The sequence below is a fragment of the Perca fluviatilis genome, chromosome 8 (assembly GCF_010015445.1).
Source record: "Perca fluviatilis chromosome 8, GENO_Pfluv_1.0, whole genome shotgun sequence".
Lineage (NCBI taxonomy): Eukaryota > Metazoa > Chordata > Actinopteri > Perciformes > Percidae > Perca > Perca fluviatilis.
The window spans coordinates 28,668,390-28,685,281 of NC_053119.1; the positions used below are offsets into that span (position 1 = coordinate 28,668,390).

Consider the following 16,892-nt stretch of genomic DNA (forward strand, 5'->3'; position numbering starts at 1 on the left):
CCGTTTGGTGCTGAGAGGTCGTTTACGGTGGGGTTTGGGAGCTTTTTCACTATAAACAGCTGTCTTCTGTGGCCGAAAAAAATTATGCTGTGAGAGCGGTGACAGGGCAGTGAGAGTGAACCAAAACAGTAAAGTTGCTGCCAGACAGCTATACAATGAACTGAAACTCGCTTTCAATCTCTGCAAAACGTTATCTGATCTGCAGATTCAGGTGATAATTCTGTAGGCGCATCACTACGAGTGACCACTTTCACATTGTCACATTGTTTTTACGCTGTCACTTGATAGATTTAAATACAGCCTTATGGCTGCGGTTTTGTTTCTAAGAGACTTACTCAGAATATCTTTAGACTACTTTTCATCTGTGAAAAAAGCCGACCGCTTTATTGTTGACGCTTGTTTCTGATGTTCGCCATCATCCCACGCCACAAGTCATCTTTTTACGCTTCCCCGAGCTCCTCTTGTGCTTGTTACTAGCCAGTATAAACAGTAACAAATGGCATGCTGTCACTGAGATGTGGTGCTCAACCGTAACGTGACACACCAGAGAGCTATTTTCAAAAAGTGGTTCAGAGAAAATATGCAATCAGAGCGATTTTCGACATCAAGCATCTGACATCCCTCTGACAGTGTATCTGCTTAGCTTTGGACCATAGCTCTGGCTTTGTGCGTCTCATTCATGCATGTTCTGTAGGAGCTTACCGCCTCTCTAAACCCTGCAATACAATGGCTCTGATCTCCCAAATGCACAGTAATGACTGGGAATCCATGCTAGACAGGACTAATCTAGTTTGGATACTGGCTACATGAGCAGCATGGAGCATAAAGCAATTCCCTCCAACCCACATTTTACTCCTCTCTGTAGAGCTTGAATCAGCATCTTGTCACAGCAAATTTGCAGTAGTGGTCACACAGTCTAGTTGGCCCTCGCAGTACAAATAAATACGGGAAACGAAAGACCAGAAATAAGGAACACACTATTTTTCAAACCATTACTGTGGTTACACTCAATAAATATCTCCTATGAAATGTTAAGGGTTTTGAGTCGACTTTGGTTTTCCATTGTCATTATGTCCTTATTGTTTGGTCTGCCTGACGTTTTTTTGCCTTTCCCAAATATGACTTCAGTTTGTATTGAATACTAATGAAGATGAATTTAGAGTTGTCGTTTTATTTTTCTGGGCTTTTCAGTTACTTCAATGAATCTTTGATGTGACTGTGTGACCCGGCAAATTTTTACTTAAAAAAATAACCGAAAACAAAATTGCATGGGCATTTTCCTTACCACTTTGAGTCAACGGGTCGAGTTGGTGGGTGAGTTGAACCTCAAGAGGGCAAACTGTTGTGAATTTTGGAAAATATAGTGAGCTGTTGTGTTGCTTTTCCATACATTTTATCTCCTTGAATTTCAGTAACTGCTGAGAACTTGGCAAAGTGGAGGATTTTCCATTGATTAGCTGTTTATGTTACTTGCCTCAGGCCCTCCGTCATCTTCCTCCTGCCTACCTATAACACGCTTCTCCATTTAAACTCAACCAGAAGTTCAGATTTCATCCCCCGCAGAAACACCCTCTGGTTGACTGAATGAGTATATGTTTTTCCTTTGCCGTTTTGAATCTGTAGATGCCTGATTGCCGCTGATGACAAAATAAATGTACTCTGATTATGGCACTGGGAGAGGTAGACCCTTTCTGACCCCTAAAAAAAAGGATCATCTGGCATCATCATGAAAAGAAGACCTTTTGTAACATGACTGGGACATCTTAAGTAAGTGTGTTTAAGGTGAGACGGGGTGAGACAAGCTGGAATGTAGAGTGAAGGTTTCAAAAGAAACGGATCCCGTGTTGGTTCAATGATTATGGTTAATAAAAGCTGACCAAGAGAGCATGAGCTGGCGTGTTTTTTACGACATTTTGGTCGGAAACTTTCTTGCTCTGATTTATTTGCTTTCGCCGCGCACGTTTAAATTCCAACTGTTTTTTTTTTGTTTTGTTTTTTTACAATACGCCTTTGGAACTCACCAGTAGTACTTAAAAAAGAGAACATGTTGCTCTTTTTCACATTCAGCACAGAAACTAAACCTGTCAGTGGCTTTTATTCACACTTTCTCCTACCTCCTTTGTGGTCTTGAACATAACTCCCTCACCGCTGGAAACCGCATGTCTTTAATTCTCTTATCTTTAATGTTTCACAGTCAATAAAAGTCTTTTATTGTTTTTTTTTTTTTTTTAAATCTACAGTAGATTCCTGCTCATCACTGGCCTTTTTCCAGGGCTTTGCTGTTTCTGAGGCAGATCCTCTCCCATCTTTGCGCTCTGTCACCAGCTTACTCTGTGGGTTTTCTGGTGGGTTCACACGGGTTAAAAGCTTTGATCATGAGCAGTGCGAGGCAGGTCCGCTCCGGGGTTTGACTCCATGACCTTTCGCGACACGCTGCCCACAATCCGGCAGTTGTCCTCTTGCCTTTAAGTAAGCTATGTACTGCACCTACACAGTCATATATAGAGGGTTATCTATCCTAAAGTAATGACAGCACTGTTGCAGCTTATCTTAGCTACATGACAAATTGAGGAATGTGATTGTATTGCATGTGCCTTGAGATGACTCAAGATTTGTCAGAACCTCTCTTCATAGATAGTCAAAAACATAGATAAAAAAGAGACACTTCTTTGGTGTTCATTATAGAGCTGGGCAATATATCAATATTATATCGATATCGTGATATGAGACTAGATATCGACTTAGATTTTGGATATCGTAATATCGTAATATGGCATAAGTGTTGCCTTTTCCTGGTTTTAAAGGCTGCATTAGAGTAAAGTGATGTCATTTTCTGAACTTACCAGACTGTTCTAGCTGTTCTATTATTTGCCTTTACCCACTTAGTCATTATATCCACATTACTGATGATTATTGATCAAAAATCTCATTGTGTAAATATTTTGTGAAAAGCACCAATAGTCAACACTTACAATATCGTTAAAATAAATAAAAGTAAAATATTGTGATATTTGATTTTCTCCATATCGCCCAGCCCTAGTTCAGTTAATGTTCTGAGGCAAATGAGTGCACCTGTCACCTTTCAGCTTTACATTCATCAAAACTCAAGTGTAAATTATTTAAATGAAACGGAAACGGGGATAACAGCTAGAGAGTGTTTTGTCACTCTGAGGTTGCCAGGCAACCAGCAGAGACTCCGGGAAGTGACCTCGCTAAGCCAAGAAATAACCAGGCCGCCAAGAAGTGCCCCTGCCTTTGAAGCAATTGAACATAACTGCGAAAAGGTAGAATTGCAACTCCCAGGCCCAAAAATATTATTTTCCCCTTCAGACTTACATTACGGAAGACACGTCTGTAAATCAGTGGATACATTTTTTGAGCATCACAACCACCGCAAAATGACTCGTTTCACAATCAGAATTTGTGTTCATACGGTCTGATAACATTTGGAAAGTCTGCAAGAAGCGCATGATTAAATAATTTAATCCCGATTCAAGTTAGCAGAACGCTAAACCGGAAGTAGCTGGTTGGCCGGCCGAGGTCTCTAGTATCATTATATTTTTGACCAAATGCCTCTATCGATACCACAACGATATTGTAGTGTTGACTATTGGTGCTTTCACAAAATATTTACACAATGAGATTTTTGATAAATAATCATCAGTAATGTGGATATAATGACTAAGTGGGTAAAGGCAAATAATAGAACAGTTACAGAACAGTTACAACAGTCTGGTAAGTTCAGAAAATGTCATCACTTTACTGTAATGCAGCCTTTAAAACCAGGAAAAGACAACACTTATGCCATATTACGATATACAAAATCTAAGACGATATCTGGTCTCATATCACTGTATCAATATAATATCGATATATTGCCCAGCTCTAGTCTCTCGTGCGCGAAGTAGTACGGATCATCCGGGCCACTGAGCAACTCTGATAGGGATGAACGGGGCTCCGCCTCGAACGCTGTATTCTGTTCTTATTATACATCCATTGAAATAACCCCATAGGACCACTTGTTATTACTCTTCAGTTGTTGTACAGGTGAAATAATGTGTTTAAGAGGTGTTGGTAGGTGGATTTTGTTACTTTCAGACTGAGCCAGGCTAGCTGTTTACCCCTGTTCCCATTCTTTGTGCTAAGCTAAGCTAACTGGCTGCTGGCTCTTTAGCTTCATATTTATCTAACTCCTCTCAGCTAACAGATAAGCGCATTTTCCAGTCTATAAATTTAACCAGATGTTTAGCCAGAAAAAATTACCCAATTTATTTCTGTTATTGTAGCATGACTGGCTATGAAATTGAGCTAAACAAAATGCAACAGCTTACACATTCTGTGTGTGATAGCAAATTGTCAGGCATCCGCCTAATCACATTTTGAAAACATGAGCCAGCTGGTGGTTATCCATAACACGTTGTAAAGATGTGCAATAGTCAGGCTCTTATCATGTCTTGCCTGTTAACAATCATGTTTTTACAACCAACGGTTCTTTACTGTCTCAGAGAAGGCGATCACAACAGCTGTGGCTGATAAGAAGGAGAAAAAATAGGTGGGGGATTTGTGGTTCATCAACCACAAGCTCAGTTAGTTGGTCCAACGGTCACAGAACAAGGACACAGTGTATACCCATCCATCAAACGTTTCGAAAGATTTCTGTAGACTTTTTAAGGGGATCCAGTGCTCTTACCGAATTTAAGCTTTATGTATGTGTGTGTGGGGGGTTTGAATGTGGTTATACTCTCTGATTGGTACCCTGAGCTCATTTTCACTTCCATTACAAGTCTATCAATGTGAGACAGGAACATGATGAAAGGCCCTCTACAGACAATTGATCTCAGTAATGATGAAGAGGAGGGGATAGGTCGGACATGCCACTTCTTCTTTTACAGGATTTTCTCTGAGGTGCTCGCTGGAGTGTGAGCCAGACACGGCGTTGCAGTTTGATGGGCTAGTTAGATGTGTCGTGTGATGGATTGTTCTTAAAATGCTACAGTGTGCATCAGCCAATTATGCAAAAAAGCCAGTGTGTACCCAGAGAATGGAGTACTTTCTCCAAGCTAATTAATTACATTTCTCTCTGAGCTCTCTCTGCTTTACTTTGCCACAAACCTTTCACAAAACCCTAGCGGATGTAAAAAAAAAAAAACTTTTTAGATCGAGTTTTCTTCTCAGTCAATTCAACCTAATCAAAGTGTTGAGGCAAAAAAAAAGGCAGGCACAGGCATCAATGGGGATACCGTAATTGGCCTGTTTTGCATTTCATCTCCAAGGATATTTTATTCACATGCCTGGCTTATAAAAGCTAAATTGTTTCAATTTTGAATTGATTGCGCCTGAAACACAAAAGAGAAGGAAAAAAAACAACCACTGCCCTCATGCCTCCTACGGGGTTGTGCTAAAGCACTTATTTCAAACTAAACTGGATTATAGACAAAAGACACAAAGCTGGAATGCCTTGGTTTTCCTGCATAATAGAGCTATAGCACCTGGGGAGCCGTTGCCCGGCTGGTAATTGAACTTATGCCTTTGAATGGTAGACAGTTTAACCGCAGGCATATTAGGGATGATGCACATGTTTGTTTATTCAAGAGATAATAAACTTGGGGTTCATGTTGTCCTCCCAGTAATGTGTCCTCCAGATCATCCCTAGAGCGCTTCCTGTTTGCTTGCTGCCTCTATACTTCTTTGCTTTCACATTTATTTTCATTAATAAAGTCAGAGCAGTTGGAAAAGTAGGACAAGAGGAGGAGCAGTGGGGTTACAAATGTGTGCTAACGTGCAGTCCAAGGGTTCTCAATACTAGCCCAAAGACTATTCTGCATAGAAAAACGGGGAAATCTCAATGTGCAAGTGCAGCACAAGAATGTAAAAGAAACACCGCCTCCTCAGTCCTCGGCGTCGACATATGGATGTGGTTAAGGTGCTGGTGTCTGAGCGGGTGCTGCATCTGGGAAGAGTCAGGATGACATATCGGTTTGTCACGGGGGCCAGGTATGAGTATGTATGGGAGCTGTGCCAGGTTGTTGTCAGCACTTCCAGAGGGGTATAGACAAAAAATGAAACCCCTACGGGCGGTGGTCTCACTACAGCAGTAACAAAGCTGCTTTGCAGAATCAAAGGTACTGCCCATCAGCCGTAAACGGAACCGAAATTAGCTCAGAGAAGATGGGTGTTGTCTGGTTGGCGTAGTGCCCCATGCATATCTCAACCGAATTTTGAATGACCTGTTCGCTCTAAAAATAGAAAAAAAGCTTTTCTTCCAGTCTCTCCTTTGCAGTTCTCTTAGTTAACTTTGAGGTGGTGTCTCGTCTCGTAAGCCCGCGCTAGGGCCACAGATGCGACTCGAGAGCTTGTAGAAGAGCCTCGTAAATCCAAGCTGGATCTCCCTGAGTGATTGAGATGCATTAACACTGCTCAGCAAGCCTCTCTGGCAAAGTCTGCACAAAGTACAGCCCCTGGGCCTCACAGACCACTTCAGCCTACTTCATCTCTTTGTAGAGTTCTTGCTCACCTGCTTAGATTGAGAAGTGGCCACAGGACCTCGGTTTCTCTGCTCCAGTGGTCTTAGGGATTGACTCAAAGTGCACATTGAATCCTGCTGTGTGAGATTTACAGAGGATGATCTCCATCCATCCATCCATCCATCCATCCATCCATCCCACGAGTTCATATGAAGTTCAGTGACAGATTTTTAGTGTGGGCTATAGGAGGGAGTGGTAGTACTGTATGAAGAACCGGTATTTTTGAATGCCACTGATATTCTTCTTACAATATATTTTTGATGAACATATTTTTCAATTTGTTCATCCATAACCAAACAATTGTAGCAGTTCAGAACTTTTTATTGTTTTGTCAACGTACATTCAATATGTTAATTTAGAACTCATATATGAATGGTATAAAATCAAGATGACAGCATATTGTAAAGTATTCACAGAGTTTGACATTTTGGTAAATACGCTTCTTGCAGAGAGTTAGATAAGAATATTGACACCACTCTCAAGTCTGTACGATAAATATGAAGCTACAGCCAGCAGCCGGTAGCTTAGATTAGCACAGAGAGTGAAAACGGGGAAACGGCTAGCTTGGCTCTGTATTAAGTTAACTAAATCCACGTACCAACATCTCTAAAGTTCACAAATGAAAACATTATATATTGTTTGTGTACTCTGTGTAAAACCCAATGTATACAAATGTCATGTTGTGGTTTTACAGGGGGTTCAATGCCAGACTTTATGCTAATTCTTTATGCTAAAGTAAGCTAACCAGCTGCTAGTTGTAGCCTTATTTGTCGTACAGACACCTAACTCTCTGCAAGAATGGATTGTGTTGAACTATTCTTTTGAGTTGTATGAAAGGATCTATGTCATCTAGACTTTATGGATGTGTTTATGTTTGTTTTTAAGCATGCCTCAGTGGTTAGTCCCACAGTCAGCAGGAAAACACATGATGCATTCCTGTTGTGTCACTGAGGGCTAATTATCATAATACATAGGCATGGTAATATTCTTTATTCGACAGGAAGTGGGGCTTATTTATTTTTATATATTAAATTTTTTTACTAAAGCAATTTTTTGCTTCATGAGCCATGTGCTTTCTGTTCCAGCCTTTCACTCTCACATTGAATTTTCACATGACAAAACCCCACTTTGCTGCCATTTTTGGAACCTTGCACTATATTATCAGTTGTATCTGTATATACCGACGGATGTTAGTACTTTTCCTCTTTTTATTTTTAATGGCACTGAGATCATTGTGATTGTTTGGCATAGACTCCACTGTTTTGTATTCAGTTGCCTAGCTGTGGTCTTTTGTTTTTATGTTCTAGCATCTGTTGTCACAGTGGGTTTCCAGCTAAAGTAGATTAATTATGGCTGACTGATTGAGATGGTTCACCCATCAGGTCCCTGTACTGAGCCTCAATTTAACTCTTAATTTAGTGTTACTGTGTTAAACACCATCTGATAATAGCCTTCTACTGTATATATTCTTACTATATAAAATATATTGCCTTTCTTCCCTGGACTTTATTGGGAGTTGACTATAACACTTTTGACAGTGGCTCAAGTTAATGAGAAATGGTGATGTGGATTGAAATGATGACCTTTTGTTGCCAGGCAACTGAATAACTTCTTCAGCGGGGGCTTATCATCATAAAACCCTGCACCACAGGTCGTTGTCAGGTCTCCGCCAAAGGTTTTGACAGAGTTGACCTTATGCAAGTAACAAGGTTGTTTTCTTCTTGCGTGTTTGTGTTTTTTTTCCAAAAACTACTATGAAAATTGTTTGCCAATATTCAGCTCCATCGTGTTGGACTTAAGCCACACAAGTGCACTTGGTGCTCCACTGATTTCTTGAGTGTGTGGTTGGATTGAATTTCTTTGGCTGCAAAAACAAGGAACTATTAAGAAGCGTTCTTATTTCAGTCTTCAGCATACACACTAAACTTATAAACGTGTTGTGTTTGATTGCACTGTATTTTCAGGCTGTCGTGGTGTTGTCATAGTGTTGTCTCCTGTGTCTCCAGTCTCATTTCCTGTTGCCTGAGTGTTGGGCTGCAGCTCGTTGCATTAGCAGTGATCATTAGCAGACAACAACGCTTTCCCCCTGCAGTCAGATGAGGTTACTGAAGCCTCTTTTCACAGATACAATGGACCAGCGAGGAAAGCAATAGTACACCCCCAAAGCAGTGGTGGTATGAAGTTTATGAGCACAGATAAGACATGTTTGTGCCCTTTGGTATAGTATATGGGGATGAAGAAAGATCACATCCACTGGAATAAAAGTAATGTGAGGTTAGCCTATGCTGCCTTGGGTTTAGATTTAAATAATGAAGAGGAATTCATCTGAGAAAACATCTCGGACCGTGATGCCCTGGAGATTTAGATTCAGACAGCTCAGGCTGATGGAACAATCCGTTGCTGCAGAGTTCATGTACTGATAATCACTGAATTATTAACTATTTTTGATGGGTTTTTGAGGCCCATTACATGTTAATACTGCAGGACATGAGGGGATGTTGCTGTTTATGCTCCAGCTGCTGCTTTGAGAAAAAGCTCTACATTGTTTTAAGTTGATTTCCAACATGAGCATAATAAGAAAGGTCAGTTGGTCCGAACATTGGAATATGCTTGCGGGGAAATATGTCCAGTCATTTTTCAGTGCTCTGCCAGCAAAAGTATTAAACAACCAAACACACTATAAATATTTCATAAGTTTTCCCACACAGCATTCGGGAGAGTGTTCAATATCAAGTCAGTAATATGATGAATGGAGTTCAAATAGTTGCATTTGTTTTGATAGGTCTATGGAGGCCATGGAGAAAAGACTTTGTGCATGAATGGAAAGTTCTGATGTAAGGTCCCCTTCATTTATAAACAATCGATGAATTGACTCAGTTCTGGTTTTAATAAAAGTTAGCGTGCCATGTTTTTTCTTCTTGGTTAGCTTAACAATTGGTTCAAAGAGTCAATAACAATAAAGAAAGAGATGACCCTGAACTGATTTGTTTGCTTCTCAAGTTTCCTAAAAGCTCACAGCAGCCAAAACAAAACTTCAAAAAAAGAAAAAAATCAAAGTCTCTCTACTTAATCAACACTTTCATATTTTCCCTTGAACACTCTCTTTGTTAAAGATGGCATTATCCAGCTGTGCTGTCGTGACCACGTAGTAACCATTTTATTCTTGAGAGTTGAAGTCATGTAAGATGCGGGCATTCCTTTGATCAATTTTCAATCCATAGCCCAGGGCAGAGTAAAAGTAAAGGTACAAGAGTCATAAATATTACAACCACCCAGAAAACTAGGTTTGGTTTGATGCTCTCATATGTGCAAAATCTTTTCTCCAACAGTCGTTCCTTTCCTTTCCAGTGGACTGAGGGTTTGATCGCTGTTTCTGTGTTTTCTTTGTCCTTCAGAGAAAGAACGTCCACCTGCTGCTGAATGTGTTCTTGCTGGCAGCCTGGGGAGCCGTCCTGTTGGCCTGCCGCTTCTACTGGATGGGCAACAAACCCCCCAACTTCTCCAACTCCGACAACCCGGCAGCCGACTCGCCCTCGCTCCTCACCAGGATGCTTACTTTTTCCCACCTACCTGCGGTCAACTTTTGGCTTCTCCTTTGCCCAGACACGCTCAGCTTTGATTGGTCAATGGACGCCCTGCCTTTGATCAGGAGCCTTGCGGATTGGAGGAACTTTCACACAGCAGTCTTCTACCTTGGATTGCTCTTGCTGGCTTGGTTCAGCCTGTGGACGCACCAGATGGCTAAGGGCAAGGAGACCAATGGCAAAGTGCATCCTTACACCAATGGCAGAAACGGGAACAGTAATGGACACAGTTACCAGTATAACAATCATGAACATAAGAACAATTCCCACACAGACGCTCACATTAATAATGCACAAAATGGTGCCAATAAGCACTATGAGAGCAGGACTCCACTGCCCACCACTGAAAATATCGTGGTGTTCTCTCTAGGCCTGTTGGCTATCCCTTTTCTCCCTGCCACAAACTTGTTTTTCTATGTGGGTTTTGTGATAGCAGAGAGAGTATTATATATTCCCAGCATGGGCTTTTGCCTTCTGGTGGCAGTGGGGATGAGGTCTCTGTACGTCCGTCTGCGACGCAGGTCCTCCAGGGCGATGTTGGTGTACTGCAGCGCTGCCGTAGTTCTTCTTTTCAGTGTCAAAACTGTTTTAAGGAACCGGGACTGGCAGAATGAGGAGATGCTCTACAAGTCAGGGATTTATGTCAATCCTGCTAAAGGTAAGGCCCTTTCATTCAAATCGTCATGCGACTGCTCTAACATGTGCACATACACACTTTTATACACATTCCCACACCAAAACCCTCTTTCGCCCATCATGGTTTGTTGTCTGAACAGTGAGTGAGTTAGACCCAGTTTTCACATTTGATGTGTGCTGTCTCTCGACTGCCGCCCTGAATAATTCAAAGTGAAGCTGCTTCAAAATGTCTTCTCTTCGTCATTCAGTCTTACCACAGAATATAAAAGTGCTCACAAGTTCAAAACGCAGAATGAGACTGGTGTGATACTCAAGGTAAAATGTATTCTTAAAAAAAAACAAAAAAAAACCTTGATTTTCCTGTTGTTCCAAGGAATACAACAGAGTTGTACTTCTTTATCACACATTTTCTTATACCCAGCATGCAGTCTGTTTAATGGCACCAGATGTCCTGTCTCACTTGGAAGGGCAGCATCGCCCGTCTCTGATTGGCACCTGTATCAGCAGATAAAATATTCAAAAGCCTTCCCATTCAAGGTCATCAGACACAGATTCCTATCCAAGGCAAAGTTCTGGGAGCTGCTGAGGAGGGGAGCAGGCAGGGTACTCGCAAGGCAACAGCGGGACACGTTGTGTTAGCTAATTTCCCTTTCAGATTCGGAGCGGATCTGAGGCGTGACAGCTGTTTGTTTTGGCAGGCCATCAGGCCGAACAGAGCAGCAGCAATGTCCCCGACTCACATTCATTATAGCTAATATGAGATTTGAACAGAACCCAATGTCAAACGCAGAAGCACTCGTTGGATTGTTTGAACTGTGAAATTTTAGGTCGCACAACGCAAGTCTCTTTCTGCAAAAGGTACTTCATAAATTCATCTGTGCATAACTGGGAGCGCAGTTGAATGAAGGAAGCTGGGGTTGTTTTTCAGCTTGCCTCTGTTTATACTGAATATTCTTTTGGGATTCCATAGATGTTATGATTTTCAACAACTAAACACTGTAAATACATTGCCTGCATATTTGAGCACTTTACACATGCAACAAAAGCAGCATGAGCCAGGAGTTTATCTTCCTTTTCAATATGACTTGCAGATGCAAGAAGAAACAACAGAATACAACACCATAGATGCACAATGACTATATTAGGCCTGTCTGTGTATTTTTACTGTATGACAGTTTAGTTTGAGGCATTCATTCTGTTGAATCATAATTATTGTGAAGTTTGTGTAGACATAAAAAGAAAAGAACAGTATCACAGAGGAAGCTTGTTAACTAACTAACAATGATTTATGGAGTAGTACTTCTTCCCACTCCTCTTCGGACAAATCTAAAAAGAAAAAAGAAGAGGAAAAAAAAGACCAAGTGTTTGTTATTCATGTATCTCTATGCTTTCTATTTTGTGTAATATACTTTTCTGTGTTCGAAATAAATATCCATCAATCAATCAGACTATAAAAGAAACTTAAAAACAGATCTATCGGCATTGGCTCCTATTTTACATCCAATTAATATCTTTTTGCTCCATCGCCCCCCCCCCTTCTACATTCATTTTCACTCTCCACAGTCTTTGCACAACATGTACCGAACCTCTTAGCAACCTTATTTCACCTGTCAGTTTCTGCACTCTGCCTTTCAACACTAATGCCATTAGCTGTGCAATAGCACTGTGGTGGTCTTCTTTTCACTCTGTCATAGAAATAACTGGTGCTTTTGGCACAAACCTCCCCCGCTGCGTCATCTCTCTTTACCCATAATGTCTTTCTTTTTAGAGGTTTAAAAAAAAACGCAACCCGTGTCAGTAAGGGTTCTGACAATAACAAAAGAAAAAGATTACTTCCCACAGAAATGTCCTCTCCTGCTGCTGTAATTTTTTTTATTTTTTTTTATTCTGTTTGATTAACCTTTTCTTTTGTGACCTGTCAGCTTGGGGCAACCTTGGAAATGTCCTGAAGAGCCAGGGCGAGATGGAGGAAGCTGAACAGGCGTACAGAAATGCCCTGTATTACCGCAGCAACATGGCTGACATGCTCTATAACCTGTGAGTTTGTTTTATCGTTCTTTTGTGTAATTTATATTTTCTTATTCCTAATGCTCAAGTTCATTTGCTTTTGAGGAATCTGTTGATCTGGTAACACTTTATAATAACCATCATTAATAAGGGGGACATTCCACCTTGTTATTTTACTGTTAAGTAAGAATGAAATGATCATTTATAATGTTTACTAATTATAATGTTATCATTTACGTTATTTCATCATTAGTTTAGCGTAGTATAAAATAATTACTTTATAATAATAAGTTTATAATTAGAAAACATCTCTTTAGATAGACAGTTAATACTTTGCCCATGGTTAATAAACATCTATGAACCTGATTTGGATAGCTATTATAAAGCTGCAACAAGTGCTTACAATATTTAGTCAATGAATAATAATTGGTTTATAAAGCATCAAGTAACATTCATTTGGCCCCATTAAATATTTTTGTAGCGATCAATAAAAGAGATCATTATTGATTATTTGTGCACTCAGTGCAATAGCTATTTAAATAATTCTTATAGATACTTAACAGATTAATTATTAAATTATTATAATCATCAGAACGCACATTTATAATAGCCACCCAAATCATTTTTATTGACGGTTTACAAACTGTTTCTTAAAGGCTTACAAATCATTTGGTCATCATTAACAAATACTTAATATAACATATATAAAAAAAATGTGATGTGTGCAACAATAAACTGTTAAAATAACATAGATTATATGTTATATTCATTACTAATCATTTACTAAACATTATAAATCATCATTTAATTGTTTGTTAACAGTACAATAACTATTAACTTAAATTTAATCTACTGTCAATTTACTTTTTATTAGTGACTGTTGTTATGAAGTGTTACCGTTGATCCTATAGTGTGCCTCTAAGGCTTTCCTACTTGATTTTCTTTTCAGTGTGTCTCCGCTCACAGCTGCTTCAATGACTTAGGAGTGTGTGCAGCAAAATGGATGAGTTCTCCTCTTACAGTACATGCGTGTGTCCATTGATCAGAGCTGTTCTCTCAGAGGAAGTGCCGTCTTGTCTTGTTTTCCCCAGAGGGCTGTCTGTCTGAGTTATTAATGCTGCTGTTTTAGCCTGGGGGGCACAAACCATCCACAGCCAACACTCAATGTGTGCTCAGATGTCTGTGGTTTGCTAAGATCTAAATCTTCCTCCTCATTTTTATCAGCCGCTCGTGTTCTAATCCTAACAAGCTTTTTAACTTTTCAAGGATCTCCTCCTTTGAGTTCTCGACAGCTCTAAACTTGCCTGTACTGTCTTTCGTCTGTTCCAGCGGTTTGCTGCTACAGGAGAGCAACAAGTTCTCCGAGGCACTCCATTACTATAAGCTGGCCATTGGGAGTCGGCCAACTCTGGCTTGTAAGTACAGCTTCTCTTTTTTTTTTTTTTATTGACAATCTCCAGCTCTTGCGGTTGTGGCCGCGCTGTGTCCAGGCAACAGTGAACACAGGCTGTGGTTATGTGAACGGAGAGGGATAGGTGGCAAAGGGCAGTGGGTATACGACTGAATTCAACTAGCAGCTCAGCTGTCTGACGGGCTTTCAAAGCCAAGTCATGTCAACAGATCAAGTAACTGCATGATGTCATTTACTATGCATTCAGGCCATGACACTCTCATTTCATTTTAGCCCTCCTACGTTCACTACGTCTACTCCTTTCTCCGTTTTCAGCATATCTTTCCCTCTTCTTTTTTGCTCATCACTCTTCCTTCCCGTGAGAATTCATCCCATTTTTTCCGGCTCTCGCTGGAATTAAATTTCCCATAAACTGTCATCTTCAGCAGGTTGATGAGTACAAATCACGCACAATCTTACCTCACCGCGCAACAAATTAGCTCCCCATTGTTCTAGGCTTCAGTCAATGACAGATAAACAGAGAATCTTAAACGTCTCTTCCTTTCTTCCCCCCGGATTAATTATCGAACTAATCAAGATCACGGTTCGACTAGAAAATTTCCATTCAGCATGCAATTATCATTTTACAAAACCAAAAAAAAAATGATAGAATGATACAGCGTTTTTTCAAAGTTGAGCCATTACTCACTGCCTAATTGGGAGCGATCTAGTGCAAACTGTAGCATGTTTTAAATATGGAGAGCTATTCTGTTTTGTGATAAAGCACTATTGATTCTGTCCCATTTTTCGCACACAGAAAATCCGTTTAGAAGGCTGATGACATTGGAACTATCTTTCTTTTGTCTATCTGTGCATTTTCTTATCTGTCCTTCCATGCAATGGGAATGAAAGCCTATATTTTAAACATCTAATGCAACTCCATGTAGCACAGATAAGACTGCGAGGTGTAAGGATGCGGAATAAAATCATGTGAGCTTGTAAGATAACAAAGAAAAAAAGAAGACAACTTGTTTGATGGTGGTGGAAAAAAAAGACACGTCAACACCCTATAGAAGAGCCTTCCAGATTGATCTGCTGTATCAAGTTAATTTATTCCAACAGCCAGACATGATAGGGAGTTGTTTAGAGAGTCAGGTCCATAGAGACTAATTACTCTCTGGCTGCGTATTGACTATTAGATGTTGTATTTGACCGCTCAAGAAAAGGTTTAAAAAGCATCCAAAGTATCACACAAGAGGCATGCAAAGGTCAAACTTAGAGTAAAGCATTAAGATCAACAGTGGCTTATTGTGCTTATTGTATATATATATATATATATATATATATATATATATATATATATATATATATATATATATATATATATATATATATATATATATAACTATAGTTAGATTTGGTGGCAAAAGCTCTTTTCTTTGAGGGAGTTATCGATTAATCCAATGGTTTTTGGACTGCTGTTTTGAAGCCTCGAGTTTGGCAATATGCCATCATGTTTTTTTGCAACCGGGTGTGATGATTTTTTGAAGAGCGGGTGGAGCTGGGTAGGATGGCGCTGCCAAGCCAGTGTTATTTATGGTTGCAATGGCGGTGCGCTATGCTAAATTCTGAAGAGGGAAAGTTGCCGATTTTAAACCCTTCTGGAGCGAGTCATGCAGTGGAAATTTACCGACGGGTAAACACAGACCGGGTACTGCTGCCATTCATCTGCATGTAAAGCAGTACAGAAAATGTGCAAACATTCCCTTAAGTTACCAACTAGCTGTAGCTAGCTTGGTTAGCAGGACGCTGAAAAAGGCATTTTTAGGCGACCAAAATGTCCCAATTAACTTTGACGAAGTGAAAACAGACAGTGAGAGGGTCACGGTTCAAGTTTAAAACACTGACAACACCCAAAAACAAGTTTACGGCTATGTTAATGTGCACAGTGCCATGCATACGGATGCCATGGATAGAAACAGACTTCTTTTTGCAACCAGTGGAGTCGCCCCCCTTCTGGAAATTAGATAGAATGCAGGTTTAAGGCACTTTGGCATTGGCTTCATTTTTCAGGCCCGTAAGCTTTGTCCATTATTTTTACATTCTATGAATCTACCACATTTAAAGGAGGTTGGGGTGGTGGAGGAAGCTGCAGTAGTAAACATTGTAAGCATAAATGTATCAGCAGAGTAACGCGAGTCAGGTTATAGTGGCTTCACTGTACATCTGCATGAAGCTGTTTGGACATTTCCAGTTAGTGGATTCTTAAGCAAGAAGGAAACAAATAATCCAATCCTCAGATGCAATCCGAACCTTCAGTAAGTGCTCAGCCAGCTCTAACACTATTCTCCATGATTTGTTTTTTTTTCCAAACAGCGGCCTACTTGAATACGGGCATCATCCTGATGAATCAGGGTCGCCTAGATGAGTCCAAGCGCACCTTTCTGACCTGCGCTGACATCCCAGATGAGAACCTGAAGGACCCCCACGCCCACAAGAGCTCCGTCACCAGCTGCTTGTACAACCTGGGCAAGCTGCTCCATGAACAGGGACACCAGGAGGTAACGACCCAAACTGCAACAAAACAATATATTTCACATTTTGCTTTGAAAATCCTTAGAGATACATATTTTAGGCTTTATTTATATTGCTTTATTGGCAGGCTTAGTACTGTTGACGGGACTAGGATAACTTTAACTAACAGTTTACAATGGAGAAATGTAAACGTCAGACTTGGATAAGTGCTGAGTT

General features: G+C 40.3%; 1 protein-coding gene across 1 annotated transcript in view; it reads left to right on the forward strand.

Moving 5' to 3' along the window:
* The window catches only part of tmtc2b (transmembrane O-mannosyltransferase targeting cadherins 2b), a 123,229-nt gene that overhangs the window by 69,708 nt on the left and 36,629 nt on the right, over positions 1 to 16,892 (forward strand). Inside the window, exons 3-6 of the mRNA XM_039809139.1 lie at positions 9,920 to 10,766; positions 12,667 to 12,781; positions 14,081 to 14,166; positions 16,518 to 16,702. Coding sequence (XP_039665073.1) covers positions 9,920 to 10,766; positions 12,667 to 12,781; positions 14,081 to 14,166; positions 16,518 to 16,702 — 1,233 coding nt within the window. The remainder of the gene's footprint in view (positions 1 to 9,919; positions 10,767 to 12,666; positions 12,782 to 14,080; positions 14,167 to 16,517; positions 16,703 to 16,892) is intronic.